The sequence below is a fragment of the Chiloscyllium plagiosum genome, chromosome 17, assembly GCF_004010195.1.
Source record: "Chiloscyllium plagiosum isolate BGI_BamShark_2017 chromosome 17, ASM401019v2, whole genome shotgun sequence".
Taxonomy (NCBI): domain Eukaryota; kingdom Metazoa; phylum Chordata; class Chondrichthyes; order Orectolobiformes; family Hemiscylliidae; genus Chiloscyllium; species Chiloscyllium plagiosum.
The window spans coordinates 51,219,018-51,233,232 of NC_057726.1; the positions used below are offsets into that span (position 1 = coordinate 51,219,018).

Below are 14,215 nucleotides of genomic sequence, written 5' to 3' on the forward strand. Positions count from 1 at the left end.
ACAGGCTGGGGCTGTTTTCCCCGGAGCGTCGGAGGCTGAGGGGTGACCTTATAGAGGTTTACAAAATTATGAGGGGCATGGATAGAATAAATAGACAAAGTCTTTTCCCTGGGTCGGGGAGTCCAGAACTAGAGGGCATATGTTTAGGATGAGAGGGGAAAGATATAAAAGAGACCTAAGGGGCAACTTTTTCACACAGAGGGTGGTACGTGTCTGGAATGAGCTGGCAGAGGATGTGGTGGAGGCTGATACAATTGCAACATTTAAGAGGCATTTGGATGGGTATATGAATAGAAAGGGTTTGGAGGGATACGGGCCGGGTGCTGGCAGGTGGGACTAGATTGGGTTGGGATATCTGGTCGGCATGGAAGGGTTGGACCGAAGGGTCTATTTCCATGCTGTACATCTCTATAACACTATGATTCTAATTAAAATAGCAAAATAAGGAAAAATTATACTGGAAGCAGGCTTTTAAATAGTGAACTGAAGTCTAAAGTATGTGTCAGGTCGGAGTGCACTACATTTCCCAACCTGGGGAAAATGACAAGAGTCATTTTACATTTGTGGCTCCACACACTTCCCATTTGGTCCTCCTGACATTCTGATATATTGAATCTGACCCAAAGAAGTCTTCAAATTGTAACTCATTACAATTTCTCACTCAGGGCAGGCCTAAACTTACAAGTGATCTAAGTTTTCAACATGGCCATTAGGTTTTAAGTGGCACCAAATTCACCATTTCAAATGCCAAATAAATGATAGTAAATAATTTTTGGGTTCCCATTTTTCTCTGTAGTGAATGTAGGGGAGGGCTGTGCCAAATTCATAGTTAGGCGGGGGTGCAGAAACCCTCAGGCCAATCCTACTTTTACTGATATCTGTGTAAAAAGAGCTGCAATCTGTAAGTGCTAAAAGAAATCCCCATTCCTGACCTGCTCAATTTGCTTCATCCAAATTTTCAGGCATTCTTCAGCTTGTTTCAACATTTCTGGAGAAATTGTACCAACATCAGTTGGCCCTTTCAGGTTCCTCAGCTCTTCCAAAACACATTGTTCTAATCGAACCTAAAAACAGCGAAACAAATTCAACGTCCCTCGGAGTTGGCTGAAATTTGCAGAAATTCCAGAACAGCCATATAGCAAGCATTCAGCACAAACCAGTGGATCAAAGTTTTTATCATGAAAGAGATCAATCTGACACTGGTACATTTCGGAAAGGGAATGAGTCAAACAGTCAGGGCAGGAAGGAACAAAATCAGTGAACAAGGTAGGACTGATACTTCAATGCAAGGGACCTAACATGGAAGGCAGATGAACTCAGGGGCACGTTTGGGAACATGGGGCTGGGATATCATAGCAAATACAGAAACATGGCTCAGAGATGGACAGGACTGGCAGCTGAATGTCCCAGGATGCAAATGCTACAGGAAGGATAGAAAGAGAAGCAAGAGAGGAGGGGGAATGGCATTTCCAATAAGGGATAGCATTGCACTTGTACTTAGGAATAAATCCAGGGAAGTTATTTGGGTGGAACTGAGAAATAAGAAAGGGATGATCACCTTATTGGGATTGTATTATAGACCCCCTAATAGTCAATGGGAAGTTGAGAAACAAATTTCTAAGGAGATTTCAGCAATCTGTAAGAATAATAGGGTGGTTATGGTAGGGGATTTTAACTTTCCAAACATTGACTGAGACTGTCATAGTGTTAAGAGTTTAGATTAGATTACTTACAGTGTGGAAACAGGCCCTTTGGCCCAACATTAGATAGGATAGTGAAGAAGGCGCTTGGTATGCTTTCCTTTGTTGGTTAGAGTATTGAGTACAGGCATTGGGAGGTCATGCTGCGGCTGTGCAGGACATTAGTTAGGCCACTGTTGGAATATTGCGTGCAATTCTAGTCTCCTTCCTATTGGAAAGATGTTGTGAAACTTGAAAGGGTTCAGAAAAGATTTACAAGGATGTTGTCAGGGTTGGAGGATTTGAGCTATAGGGAGATGTTGAATAGGCTGGGGCTGTTTTCCCTGGAGCATTGAAGGCTGAGGGGTAACCTCATAGAGGTTTATAAAATCATGAGGGGCATTGGTAGAGTAAATAGACAAAATCCTTTTCCTGGGGTCAGGGAGTCCAGAACTAGAGGGCATATGTTTAGGGTGAGAGAGGAAAGATATCACAAGAACCTAAGGGGCAATGTTTTCATGCAGAGGGTGGTGTGTGTATGGAATGAGCTGCCAGAGGAAGTGGTGGAGGCTGTTACAATTACAGCATTTTAAAGGCATCTGGATGGGTATATAAATAGGAAGCGTTTGGAGGGATATGGACCAGGTGCTGGCAAAAGGGACTAGATTAGGTTCAGATATCTGGGCGGCGTGGATGAGTTGGACTGTCAAGCTTGACTTTTTTCATTAATTTCAAAATTTTTCTACCACTGGTAAGGACAGCAATTACTCCCGAATTGTCCATGAGAAGGTGATATCAAATGTAACTGAGTGGATTAATAGGAGAAAGTGAGGACTGCAGATGCTGGAGATCAGAGTCAAGACAGTGGTGCTGGAAAAGCACAGCAGGTCAGGCAGCATTCTTGGAGCAGGATTCCTCTGCTCCTCAGATGCTGCCTGACCTGCTATTCTTTTCCAGCACCACACTCTCGACTGAGTGGATTGATAGTCTATTTCAGTAGCCGGTCAATAAACAATCACATATCTGTGGTTCTCGAGTCACAGACCTGTAAGATGGAAGATTTTCTTCCCTAAAAAACGTGATTGAACCAGATGAATTTTTACAACAACCTGTCAGTTTCATAGTAACTGTTACCAATATTATTCTTTCATTTCAATGTTTTTAAATTAAATTTGAATGCCCTAGCCTTCATGATGAGATTTCACCTGAATCATTTCGTCACAGAGTCATACAGCTTCAAAACAGACTCTTCGGTCCAACTCATCCACACCGACCAGACATCCCAATCTGACCTAATCCTATTTGCCAGCATTTGATTTATTCCAGACTTTTGGATTACTGTTTCACTAACAACCACTATGTTACTACACCCCATTTACTAAATAATACGCAATTTTGGAGAGGACCATAGAAAATTACAATGCAAGAAGTGGATATTCTGCCTATCATGTCCATATCACTCTTTACCAAAACCCATACCCTATTCTTTCTCCCCAACTGTGGACCATTCTTTTCCTTCATTATTTGTTCTGTTAAGTGGACAAAATTTTTAGAACAGATTAGACTTTTTACCTCTTTAGCCAGATTCTGCTGTGCTGCAGAGAGTGTGTTGACAAACCCATCCAGTGAATTCAGAAATTCTTGTCTAATTGTCATAGATTCAGGCTTGTTCAACTGTCCCCATCCTTGATTCATATTCTTCAGCACTGGTAAAAATGCATCACCCAACAGTTGTTCAACAGATTTCAACAATCCAATTCTTCCAGCATCCAAGACACTGAAACTTACTTCCTAGAAAATAAAAGATGTTTACTTAAAAGAAAAAAGACACTTATCAACTAGTACAAAAAAAACATGTTGTGACTTTCTAGATAAATGTACTACAGTTCAGTTAGTACTTCATAATGCACAAAGAGCAAATGAAAGGAGAGTGGGTTGTTCTTTAACAGAGGAAGGGACCGCAAGAAAATATTTGAAAGATCTGGCTATAGATTGGACAATGAAACTGCATGAGCCATATAGAGGAAATAAAGAGGGAGACAAAATGAAGTACAAACAGAAAGTGAAAGAGAGAAGGAGCTGTATCTTACTATTTTTGACTAATTTACTCAGGTCTCCTGGAGAATACTCTGTGCAAGGCCCAGTGAGATCTCTTGCTGTATCTTACCAAACATGCCTCATTAACTCCAAAAATGCTGGAGAAACTCGGCAGGTCTGGCAGCATCTGTGGTTTGCTTTGATAACTTCATACCCCACATCTTCGGTGCCTCTCTTACCCGGAGCTAGCCCCAGTCCACCAACACCCCATGCCCAGAACAACTTCCCAATGCTAGTATAACCCAGGGTTGACTGGTATCGCTGGCGCCATCTTTAAAAAAGCTGTTGTGCAGCAAAACAAGTGCTGCTAGTGCGCAGCTGCCCTGCACATTTCTTGATGCTTGTCCCTGAAATGACACAGAGGCAAAATCAGTGTCTTGCTTTGTGGACAGAGAACTGGAGGTCCTGGTGGACTGACGGTGCAAAGGCAGGATGTTTCCCTTCACCAGGACCAGCAAAGGAGGTCAAAAAAACCAAACCGTGCCAGCCTGGTCCAAGGTTGCTGCCCAGATACAGTCTCAATTGTCTGGAGAACAATTTGGAAGAAGATCAATGAGCTTTGTCGCTAGGTCAGCTTCCTCCATTCTCTCTGTTATCTGAAACATCTTCTCATATTCAGTCACCCACCTCAACCCCAAATGCCAGTAACCCTGACTGCCCACATGCTGCCTCCTCATCTGCACCAAAAGTAACGGCTGTACCATTGACTTTCATCTTCCTTACCTGTCTCTCTCTCTCTCTCTCTTTCAATTCAGGAGCAAAATAGCCAACAATAGGACAGAAACAGTCAAGAAGCCTGAAATTCAGCTCCTCACCACAAGAAGACCCTGACTCTGATCACCCCAAGAAGCTAACTGTGTCCAAGCTCCTGGACTGGTATCAAGGCTATTCTTGACATATTGTGTCAGGACCCAAGACCAAAGGCTAGCTCTCTTTACTTGACTGAATCCCGCTCACAATCATAACAAACTTCCTGGCTTTGTGTCTATGTTTAATGGCAAGGTATTACAGCCAAACTGTGAGCCTTATATATTTGGCTGATGGTCAAGGCACAGAAAGGCAAGGCAAGGATGCCATGAGCATTCAGGTATGCTCAAAGTGGGAGCACTAAGAGAACAAACAAACAGCCCAGAGATGCAGTCTGATCCAGTCTGTGAGCTGTGTGTGTCCCTGAGCACACAGTGTCCTTGCTGCAACATTTCAGTAGTTCCCATTGCACCCCAAAGTGTAGCACTAAAGTTCCCAAAATGAATCAGAGATGGGCAATGCTGGTTCTTAGAAGCTGGCACATGCCAGATGCCAATGGATGTTGGTGTGCACAGCTGATACCCATGGATCATGCCCTGAGATGTTGGTGCCTGGTTTCCAACATGGAGGTCCTTTGGAGCAAGCAGCAAATTGAAGTCACCTACTATCCATTCTGATTTCCATTTCAAGAATACTTGGCATCTAGTTTGCTCAGCTGAAATGGGTGAGATGCATCATTACTAAGGTCATTAGCAAACATAATGCCACCAAACAGGCAATACGCCACTGCCCAATGAAAGTCTCGTCTTGATGCCTGGGCCTTGCAAGAAAGATTCAAGTTGTTCCCAATATCAACATAGGCCTCACTGGACTTCTCATGTAATTCTGCCACTTTTCTCACCATAGCCCATATGATTTATGCTCCTATAACATCATACCTGTGGAATGTGAGACTTGGGGAAGTACAGAAAGAAAAATTGAAAGAAAGCAAGAGATGAATTTTATTTTTCTCTTCATTCCCATAAAAGGTTACACATCATCAGCTTATATTCTGAAATTATAAAGTAAAAGATTTTTAAAAATCAAAACAACTAATTATATTGCAGTGAATTGCAAGTTCTCCTTCAAGCTACACATCATCCTGACTTGGAACTACATTGCCATTGTTTTATGGATCAAGTGCTGGAATTCTGTTCTGAACAGTCAGTGTACCTAAAATCTCCCCCCTCACCTCTACCCATGTGGTTCAGTGGTTCAGACAGTTCATCACTGTCTTCTCGCAGGCAATTAGGTATCCGAGATAAATGATGGCCTATCCAGAGACATCCACATTTATTTGTCCACATGAACAAATAAAAATAAATCAAAATTTGGGGTCAAACAGAATTAAGTAACATTAGGGTCAAAATTATTCTCCTTTAGTCTGTGGGGAGAAAAACAGGGTTCATTTTTCAAGCTGATGACCTTCCATTGTCTCTGATCAAAAAGATCAGTCTTGAAGCATTAACTCTGTTTTTCCCTCTCTCTATCTGAGTTCAGGATTTCCAAGTTTTTCTGGTTTTATTTCAGATTTCCAACATTCATAGTTTTTGCTTTTGTGCTAAAATGACTCTCAACAAGAATCAAAATTCCTCAGAGTTGTTCCCATTCCATTTGCATTACTTTACAAACCAAATAGGATTCAGCTGTGCTTCTGGTGAAGTAACAAAGTAGATAGGCAGGAGGCTGGAAAAACACAGCAAGCCAGGCAGCATCAGGAAATGGAGAAGTCAACGTTCCCGGTGTAACACTTCTTCAGGACTGGGGTTGGGTATAGAGAGAGCTGAAGATAAAGGGGGTGGCGGAGGCCTCACCCTGAATCACTTTTCCTTTAACTCCTCCCACTTCCTCCAAATCCAGAGGGTGGCAATGAGCACTTGGTTGGGCCCCAGCTATACTTGCCTCTTTGCTGGCTATGTCAAACAGTTCCTCTTCAATACCTACACTGTGCCCCAACTGTTCCGCCATTACATCGATGATTGCATCAGTGCAGCGTCCTGCACCCAGGCTGAACTGGAACAGTTCATTGACTTTGCCCACAGCTTCCACCCCACTTTCAAATTCACTTGGTCCATCTCGGATATTTTCTCCGCTTTCTTGACCTTTCCATTTCCATCTCTGGTGACAGTCTCCAGACGGACATTTACTACAAACACACGGACTCTCATGACTACCTGGACTACATCTCCTCCCACGCAGTATCCTGCAAGAACTCTATCCCGTTCTCCCAATTCTTCCGCCTCTGCCTCATCTGCTCAGACAAGGAGACATTCCACTCCCAAGCATTCCAGATGTCTACCTATTTTGAACAATTTGCTTTTGCTCTCTCTGTCATTTAGACAGCCCTCCACTGCACCACCTCCATTCCCCATTCCATTGCTCTAAACTGCCCCCCCAATGCAATAAAGACAGGTCCCCCTTGACCTCACCTACCAACCCACCAGTCTCCACATCCAACGCATCATCCTTAAACACTTTTGCCAACTCCAACTAGACCCCACCACCAAGAACATCTTCTACTCCCCACCACTCCCCTCTCGGCCTTCCGCAAGCACCGTTCCCTTCGACAGTCCTTGGTTTGCACAACTCTCCCCACCAACGCCTCCCGAATACCCAGGTACCTTCCCTTCAACCGGAAAAGATGCAAAATCTGCTGGCACACCACCCCACCCCCACCCCATCTCCATTAGGGCCCTAAACAGTCCTTCCAGATAAGACAGAGGTTCACCTATCTCTCTTCCAACCAAGTTTACCACATCAGGTTCTCCCAATATGGAATTCTCTACATCGGGGAGACCAAATGTAAACTTAGGGAATGTATCACCGAGCATCTCAGCCAGGCCTGGAGGAGCCAACCAGGCCTCCCAGTCACTGCCCATTTTAATTCCCCTTCCCACTCCCTTTCTGACATGACCATCCTTGGCCTCCTCCATTGCCACAATGAATCAAACCACAAATTGTGTAACAACGCCTCATCTTCTGCCTGAGCAGCCTACAGCCCAGAGGACTCAACATTGAGCTCTCCAATTTCAAATAACCTCCCTGCCCTTCCTCCAACTCCCTTCCCAGCCCCTCCCCTTCCCTTCCCCTCCTCCCAGCCACCTACCAGATTCATTCCTCCCATTGACCAACCAGGTTGTACCCTTTGCCTGTCTTCACCTATCCCCACTTCACCACCCTGACCCACTTCCCCTTTTATCTGCAGCTTCCCCTACACCCACCCCTAGTCCTGAAAAAGGGTTACACATGAAATGTCGATTTTTCCACCTCCGGATGCTGCCTGGCTTTCTGTGTTCTTCCAGCCTCCTGCTTGTCTACTTTGGATTCCAGCATCTGCAGTTTTATTTTGTCTCTGGTAAAGTAACAGCAGCAGAGAAGGAACAATTCTGAGGAACATCTGAAACACTGATACATTTGAACACAAGTGTCCTCTGCTACATTTTAATATATCCTTTAGTTACTTAAATTCATTTATTAAAGTACAGAGAGAACTTTTATATAAGTGAACTAATTTGTTTGCCAGAAAAAATACTGACAAGGATTTCACTTCCACAAATATTCAAGGTGCTGAAAACAATATTCCAGGGAAGATTTAGAATAATTTATGTTTGGGAACATCTCCTTATATTTTTTTAGCGATTTTAAAAAATTATTTTCAGAGTGAGACTAAACTCCAAATTAATTCATAATAATAGTTCCAATGAATAAATTTTCATTTCCAGCTCCCTTGATAATCAGCAAATATTCAGCAATGTGCTGGCTTTCCAGTAAACCTTCCTACTTCGAGACTTTTCACAAGGTTCCATTTAAATTCATGAGTTCTGGGGAAAAAAAAACTGCTTTACATTTCTGTATGTCAGCTTCAACTCGAATTCTCGTAGAATTAATTAGTCATTGTATAAAATGTCTTTTCATTTTTACTGCATGAGAATGATGTCTCGTCAGTATTTTTCCGTGACTCCAGAGAAACCTGTAAAACTGAATTCACTTAGGATCAGAATGAAATCCTTCAGTGATTGGAGAGGAAAATGTTGTGATTCTTTGAATACAAAATACCTCACCTTATTGAAGGAATCCTTCATGGTAGTGTCTCACACCCAACCACTCTCAGTGCTTCATCAATGAGCTTCTCTCCAGTATAATGTCAGCTGTGAAGCTGCTCTGCCTGATTGCACACTGATACATTATCTGAACAATCTATGCAGCATGCTGCAAAACCTGGACTAATTAACAGCAAGGAATAATTATGCCACATGAGATCTTCCACAACTCCATTTTCCTACCTTTTCCCCATCACCCTTGATTATCTTACTGATTAAAAATCGACCTATCTCAGCCTTGAATGTACTTAACAACCCAATCTCTGCAGTAAAGAGTTCCATAGATTCACTACCCTCTGAAAAAGGAAATTTGTTCTTATCTCCATCTTGAATGGGCGATTCCTTATTCTGAGATTATGCCCTCTGGTCCTAGACTCTCCCACAAGTGAAAACAGCCTCTTTGCATCCACCCTGCTAAGTGCCGTAAGAATCTTGTACATTTAACAAAGTTGCTTCTCGTTCTTGTAAACTCCTATGAGTACAGGCCCAACCTACTCAACCCAGTGAATCTTTTATAGACTGCCTCCTATTCTGATATAAATTTCCTTAGATAAGGGTTCCAAAACTGTCCACAGTATTCCAGCTGTGGTCTGATTAGTGTCTTGTATAGTTTTAAGAATATGTCACTGTTTTTATACTTCATTTCCTTTGAAATAAAGATCAACATTCCATTTGCCATTCCTAATATTTGCTGAAATTCTATGCCAGTGTTTTATGATTCATGTATGATGACTCCCAAAACCCACTGTTCTGTAGCTTTTTGCAGTTTATCTCCATTTAATTAACATTCAGCTCCTCTATTCTTCCTGCCAAATGTCGTATTCACATGTTCTTCCGCCTTATATTCTAGTTGACAAGTTTTTGCCCATTTACTTAGCCTGTCTTTTTCCTCTGCAGGAATTATCCTGCTAACTTGCCTTCCCAACTACTTTTGTTTCATCACAAACTTAATTCCAATACTTTCATTTTCCTCATCCAGGTCTTTAATATATGTTGTAAACAGCTATGGCCCCAGCACTGACTCCTGTGGCACACAGGTTGCCTTCCTGAAAATACATCCATAACGCCAATTCTCTGTCTTCTTTTAGTTAGCCAGTCCTCTATCCGTGTTAATACACTAACTCCAACACCAGGGGCTCTTATCCTATTAGCAGCCTGATGTGTGGTATCTTATCAAATGCATTGGAAAATCTTGGAATATCTTACATGTATCCCTTCAAGTTGAAGGGTCATATTAGTATTTAGCCCTAATAGTTTCCCTAGCATTTCTTTTCTAGTGATATTTATTTATTTATTATTTCCTCTCCATTTTGCTTCTTAATTATTTGGCAATTTTGAAATATTATTTGTGTCTTCTACCATGGAGATGGCTGCAAAGTACATGTTCAACTCATTCAACATTTTCTGGTTTCCCATTATTATATACCTAACCTCCTTCTCTAAGGGACCTATGTTAACATTGGCCTCTGTCTTACTTTTTATATATTTGAAGAAGCTCAGATTATCCATCTTGACATTACTTCCAAGTTTACCCTCAAAATTTATCTTGTCTTTCTATTGTATTGGGGTATTTTTGATTTTTTAAGACTTTCACAATCCCTGTATATTTTTCTTTAAATTTGGTGCTAGCCTTAACTTCCTTGTTAATCATGGTTGACTTATCCCTTTCCCAGAATCCTTCTTTCTCAAAGGGATACACCTTTGATCAGTGACAAGGAATTTCCTAGGTGGACAGTCATACCCGTTAGCCAGTGATTGCTAACAATGAAATCTTTGTTGTGAACCATGAACTATTTCTTTAAAAATCTGCCATTTGGTCTCAACTGTCTTTGCCACCAAACAGCTTTCCCAGTCCATTTTAGATAGGCCTTCCCTCATTCCTTTGTAAGTACCCTTACTTAAATTTAGCACAGTTGTTTCTGACACATATTCCTTCCTCTCAAACTGAATACTAAATTCTTCCACGTTGTGTTCATAGTTTTCTCGGGGATCTTTTACTCTGACATCACTTATTAAATCTGCCTCATTAGACATCACCAGATCTAAAATATCTTTATTCCTGATTGGCTCACAGCATATTGTTCTAGAAAATGTCCCAAATACACTCTATGAATTGCATATCAAAATATTGCAAAGCCTCTTCACTGCTTACATGGCACAAATTAAGAGTGCATAGGAATATTATTCATTGGAGAGAGATGCAGATCCAATAACACTCAGGAAGCTCAACATTATCCAATACAAGGAAATCCTTTTAATTGACATTTTAATCCATAAATCTAAATATGGTCACTTCTATTATCAGTTTAGATTAGATTACTTACAGTGTGGAAACAGGCCCTTCGGCCCAACAAGTCCACACTGCCCCGCCGAAGCGCAACCCACCCATACACCTACATCTACCCCTTACCTAACACTATGGGCAATTTAGCATGGCCAATTCACCTGACCTGCACATCTTTGGACTGTGGGAGGAAACCGGAGCACCCGGAGGAAACCCACGCAGACACGGGGAGAATGTGCAAACTCCACACAGTCAGTCGCCTGAGGCGGGAATTGAACCCGGGTCTCTGGCGCTGTGAGGCAACAGTGCTAACCACTGTGCCACCATGCCGCCCATTTACTGTGGCTGTAATTTGTTAGCCACAGAATATATGGCAGTGACTCTTCAAGATTTCTTTGACAGCACCTTCTGAACCTGCAATCTCCAGCATCTACAGGACAAGGCTAGAATGTACTCAGATAGCATTACATTTGAGCTATAAACCATCTTGACTTGGAGACACAATACAGTCACAGTATCAAAATCCTGAAACAATCACAAGACCAGAATGACTTTTTTTTTCAAAATTTACCCTGTATATGTTTTCACATGTGATAGCTCTGTTGGCACTGCCTCGTAGAAAGGCAATACAAATTCCAGTCAAAGCAGCTTGCTCGCCATCAGTAAGAAACAGCTTTAACACTTTACCAGAGCTTGAAGATCCTGGCATGGGTCCGCTTGCCCCGAGAACAACTAGAAAATAAATTAAAACAATTGTTGAAAACAATATGTGCCTAAACCTGCCCTGAAATTATTTCATTAGTACTAACAGTGATTCAATACTTAATAATTATTTGATTATAATATTGTTATGACTCCAGTGATAGTGGACAAATCAGATCCCAGGATGAAATCTGGTTTGATAGATGTTTTTTCTGTTGAGTTAGTTAACATGATGGTTCATCTCTGAGACATATTCACACAAAGCTGCATATTTTTCTTCATCACAAATGAGAAGTTAATTATAGGAAAAAAAGTTTAAAAAAAAACTAAAGATAGAACACTCCCAGAAAGATCTCAAAACACAAAACAAGGACTCAACCTGCTCCCCAACACTATCAATTACAGAAACCAAAACTAGGAAATCACACTCCCATCTTATTTTAGATAAATGTGAGATATTGCATTTTGCTAAGACAAACCAAGGTAGGATTTTTACCAGTTAGTAGTAGGGCCTTGGGGAGTATTGTCAAATAGAGAGATCGAGTGTGTAGGTACATAGTTCCTTGAAAGAGTCACATGTAGACAGGGCGGTGAAGATGGCATTTGGTACGCTTGTCTTCATTGGTCAGACCATTGAATACAGGAATTGGGGTGTCATGTTATGGCTGTACAAGGTATGAGTAAGGCCACATTTGAGCACTGCATACAATTCTGGTCACCCTGCTATAGGAAGGATATTACTAAACTGAAAAGGGTGCAAAAAGGATTTACAAAGATGTTACCAAGACTGGAGGGTTTGAGTTTATAGAAAGTGGCTGGATAGGCTGGGATATTTACCCCAGAGTATAGGAGGGTCAGGCTGACCTTTTGAAGGTTTATAAAATCATGAGAAGCATAGGTAAGGTGAATAGCCAAGGTTTCTTCCCCAGGGCAGAGGAGTCCAAAACTAGAAGGCATAGGTTTAAGGTGAGAAGGGAAAGATTTAAAAGGGACCCAAGGGGCAACATTTTCATAAAGAGGGTGGTGCACATTTGGAATGAGCTGTCAGAGGAAGTGATAGAGGCTAGTACAATTACAACATTTAGAAGACATTTAGATAGGCACATGGATAGGAAAGATTTAGAGGGGTAAGGGCCACTCTTAGGCAAATGGGACTAGTTCAGTTTTGGGACTCTGGTTGGCATGAAGGAGTTGGGCCAAAGTTTGTATGGATCCATCACTCTAACAGATCCAGAGGCAGAATCAGCCAGGTCATCACTCGAAGGAATGCTTTAGATGAAGGATGAAACCAACAAGATTAGCCCCCAGTGGGTGTGCTGAATGTGAAGCTTGATAAGACATAAGCATAGAACAGTTAGGGTTGCTGCTTGAATGGGGGTAATGACAATTGTCTCACTGGGCCCCTCAAAAAAATCAAGAGAGATATTTAAGGAAGCTATAAACTTATCAAACAGAAATTAAGCTTGGCACTATGGCAACACTTTAAAGGAGGCACGGTAAAGAGGAGTTTAGGAGTGGTAAAGGGAAAAGAAAATTTTAAAAAGGGTAGAATAAAAGGTGAAATAGAAACGATGGACTTGAATTTCTTCTCAACTTTAAGACAGCACTAAGAAATCAAATGATCTGCTTTTAAAATAAAGTAGCAATTGACTATAATGAATGTGATTATTTATGTAACTTCAATAATTTGTGAGACAGGATTTTGAATTAAGTGCTGCAAACAATATCATATTTAGTAAAGAATAACCTGTTTCTGGAAGGTCCACTTCCTGATAGAAGAACAAAAGGCTTTGTCTACCATCAGCAATAAAAAACTTATCAATTTGTTCCAGCTGAAAAAGAAAAACATAGAATCAAACATCTTTTTGTCTTTAGTCACATGTTCTGTTCTGCTCCGATGTTCCATGCATTACCTCTGGCTAAGAATTAAATTATCTGCTCCCAGTCACAAGTTTGAACAGTGCAATTGTATATGATCATTTCTGAGCAGAAACATCAATGTGCACTTAACTGCAATCTCTGCAAAGCCCTCGATATACACATGCACACTATCCTGGCACTAATGATTCTCAGAAGTATTTTAGTTCAGTTTCAACCCAAAATTCTTCTTAGCACAGGAATGTTATAATAAGCCATCCCATATTGTTGATTTGTTCAATTCTACCTTGCTTCTATATTTCTGATTTCTGATATCCTAATTTCCTCTGTTGTTTATGGTCTTTCATCCATGCTATTCCCACAGACTGTTTCATCCATGAGAAAATTGCCATCTCAAATCTCACCACACACCTTCCAATGCCAAATACAAACAAGATCACATTAATTCCTTCATCTCCAAGATTGAAATTATCAAGGAACAGCCTCTGTCTGTTTATTTCCCTCCTCTATTTTTGATCCTATATTTGTAATGAAATGTTATGGTTGAAAGTAAGGATGTTAATTCTGAACAAGGGAAATTATGGACAGGTGAGGCTGATTGGAAAATATATTAGACAACATGACGGTACATAGGTAATGCATATCTTTAACGAATGATTCCATGATTTACTGTAATTGTACATTCCTTC

The 14,215-nt window shown here is 41.2% G+C and overlaps 1 protein-coding gene across 1 annotated transcript in view; it reads right to left on the reverse strand.

Annotated features, from left to right (window-relative positions):
* The window catches only part of LOC122558738 (dynein axonemal heavy chain 5-like), a 274,642-nt gene that overhangs the window by 256,647 nt on the left and 3,780 nt on the right, over nt 1-14,215 (reverse strand). The window contains exons 3-6 of the mRNA XM_043707530.1: nt 13,396-13,480; nt 11,518-11,678; nt 3,252-3,470; nt 933-1,064 (exon numbers count right to left, since the gene is read on the reverse strand). Of these exons, the coding sequence (XP_043563465.1) occupies nt 933-1,064; nt 3,252-3,470; nt 11,518-11,678; nt 13,396-13,480 (597 nt within the window). The remainder of the gene's footprint in view (nt 1-932; nt 1,065-3,251; nt 3,471-11,517; nt 11,679-13,395; nt 13,481-14,215) is intronic.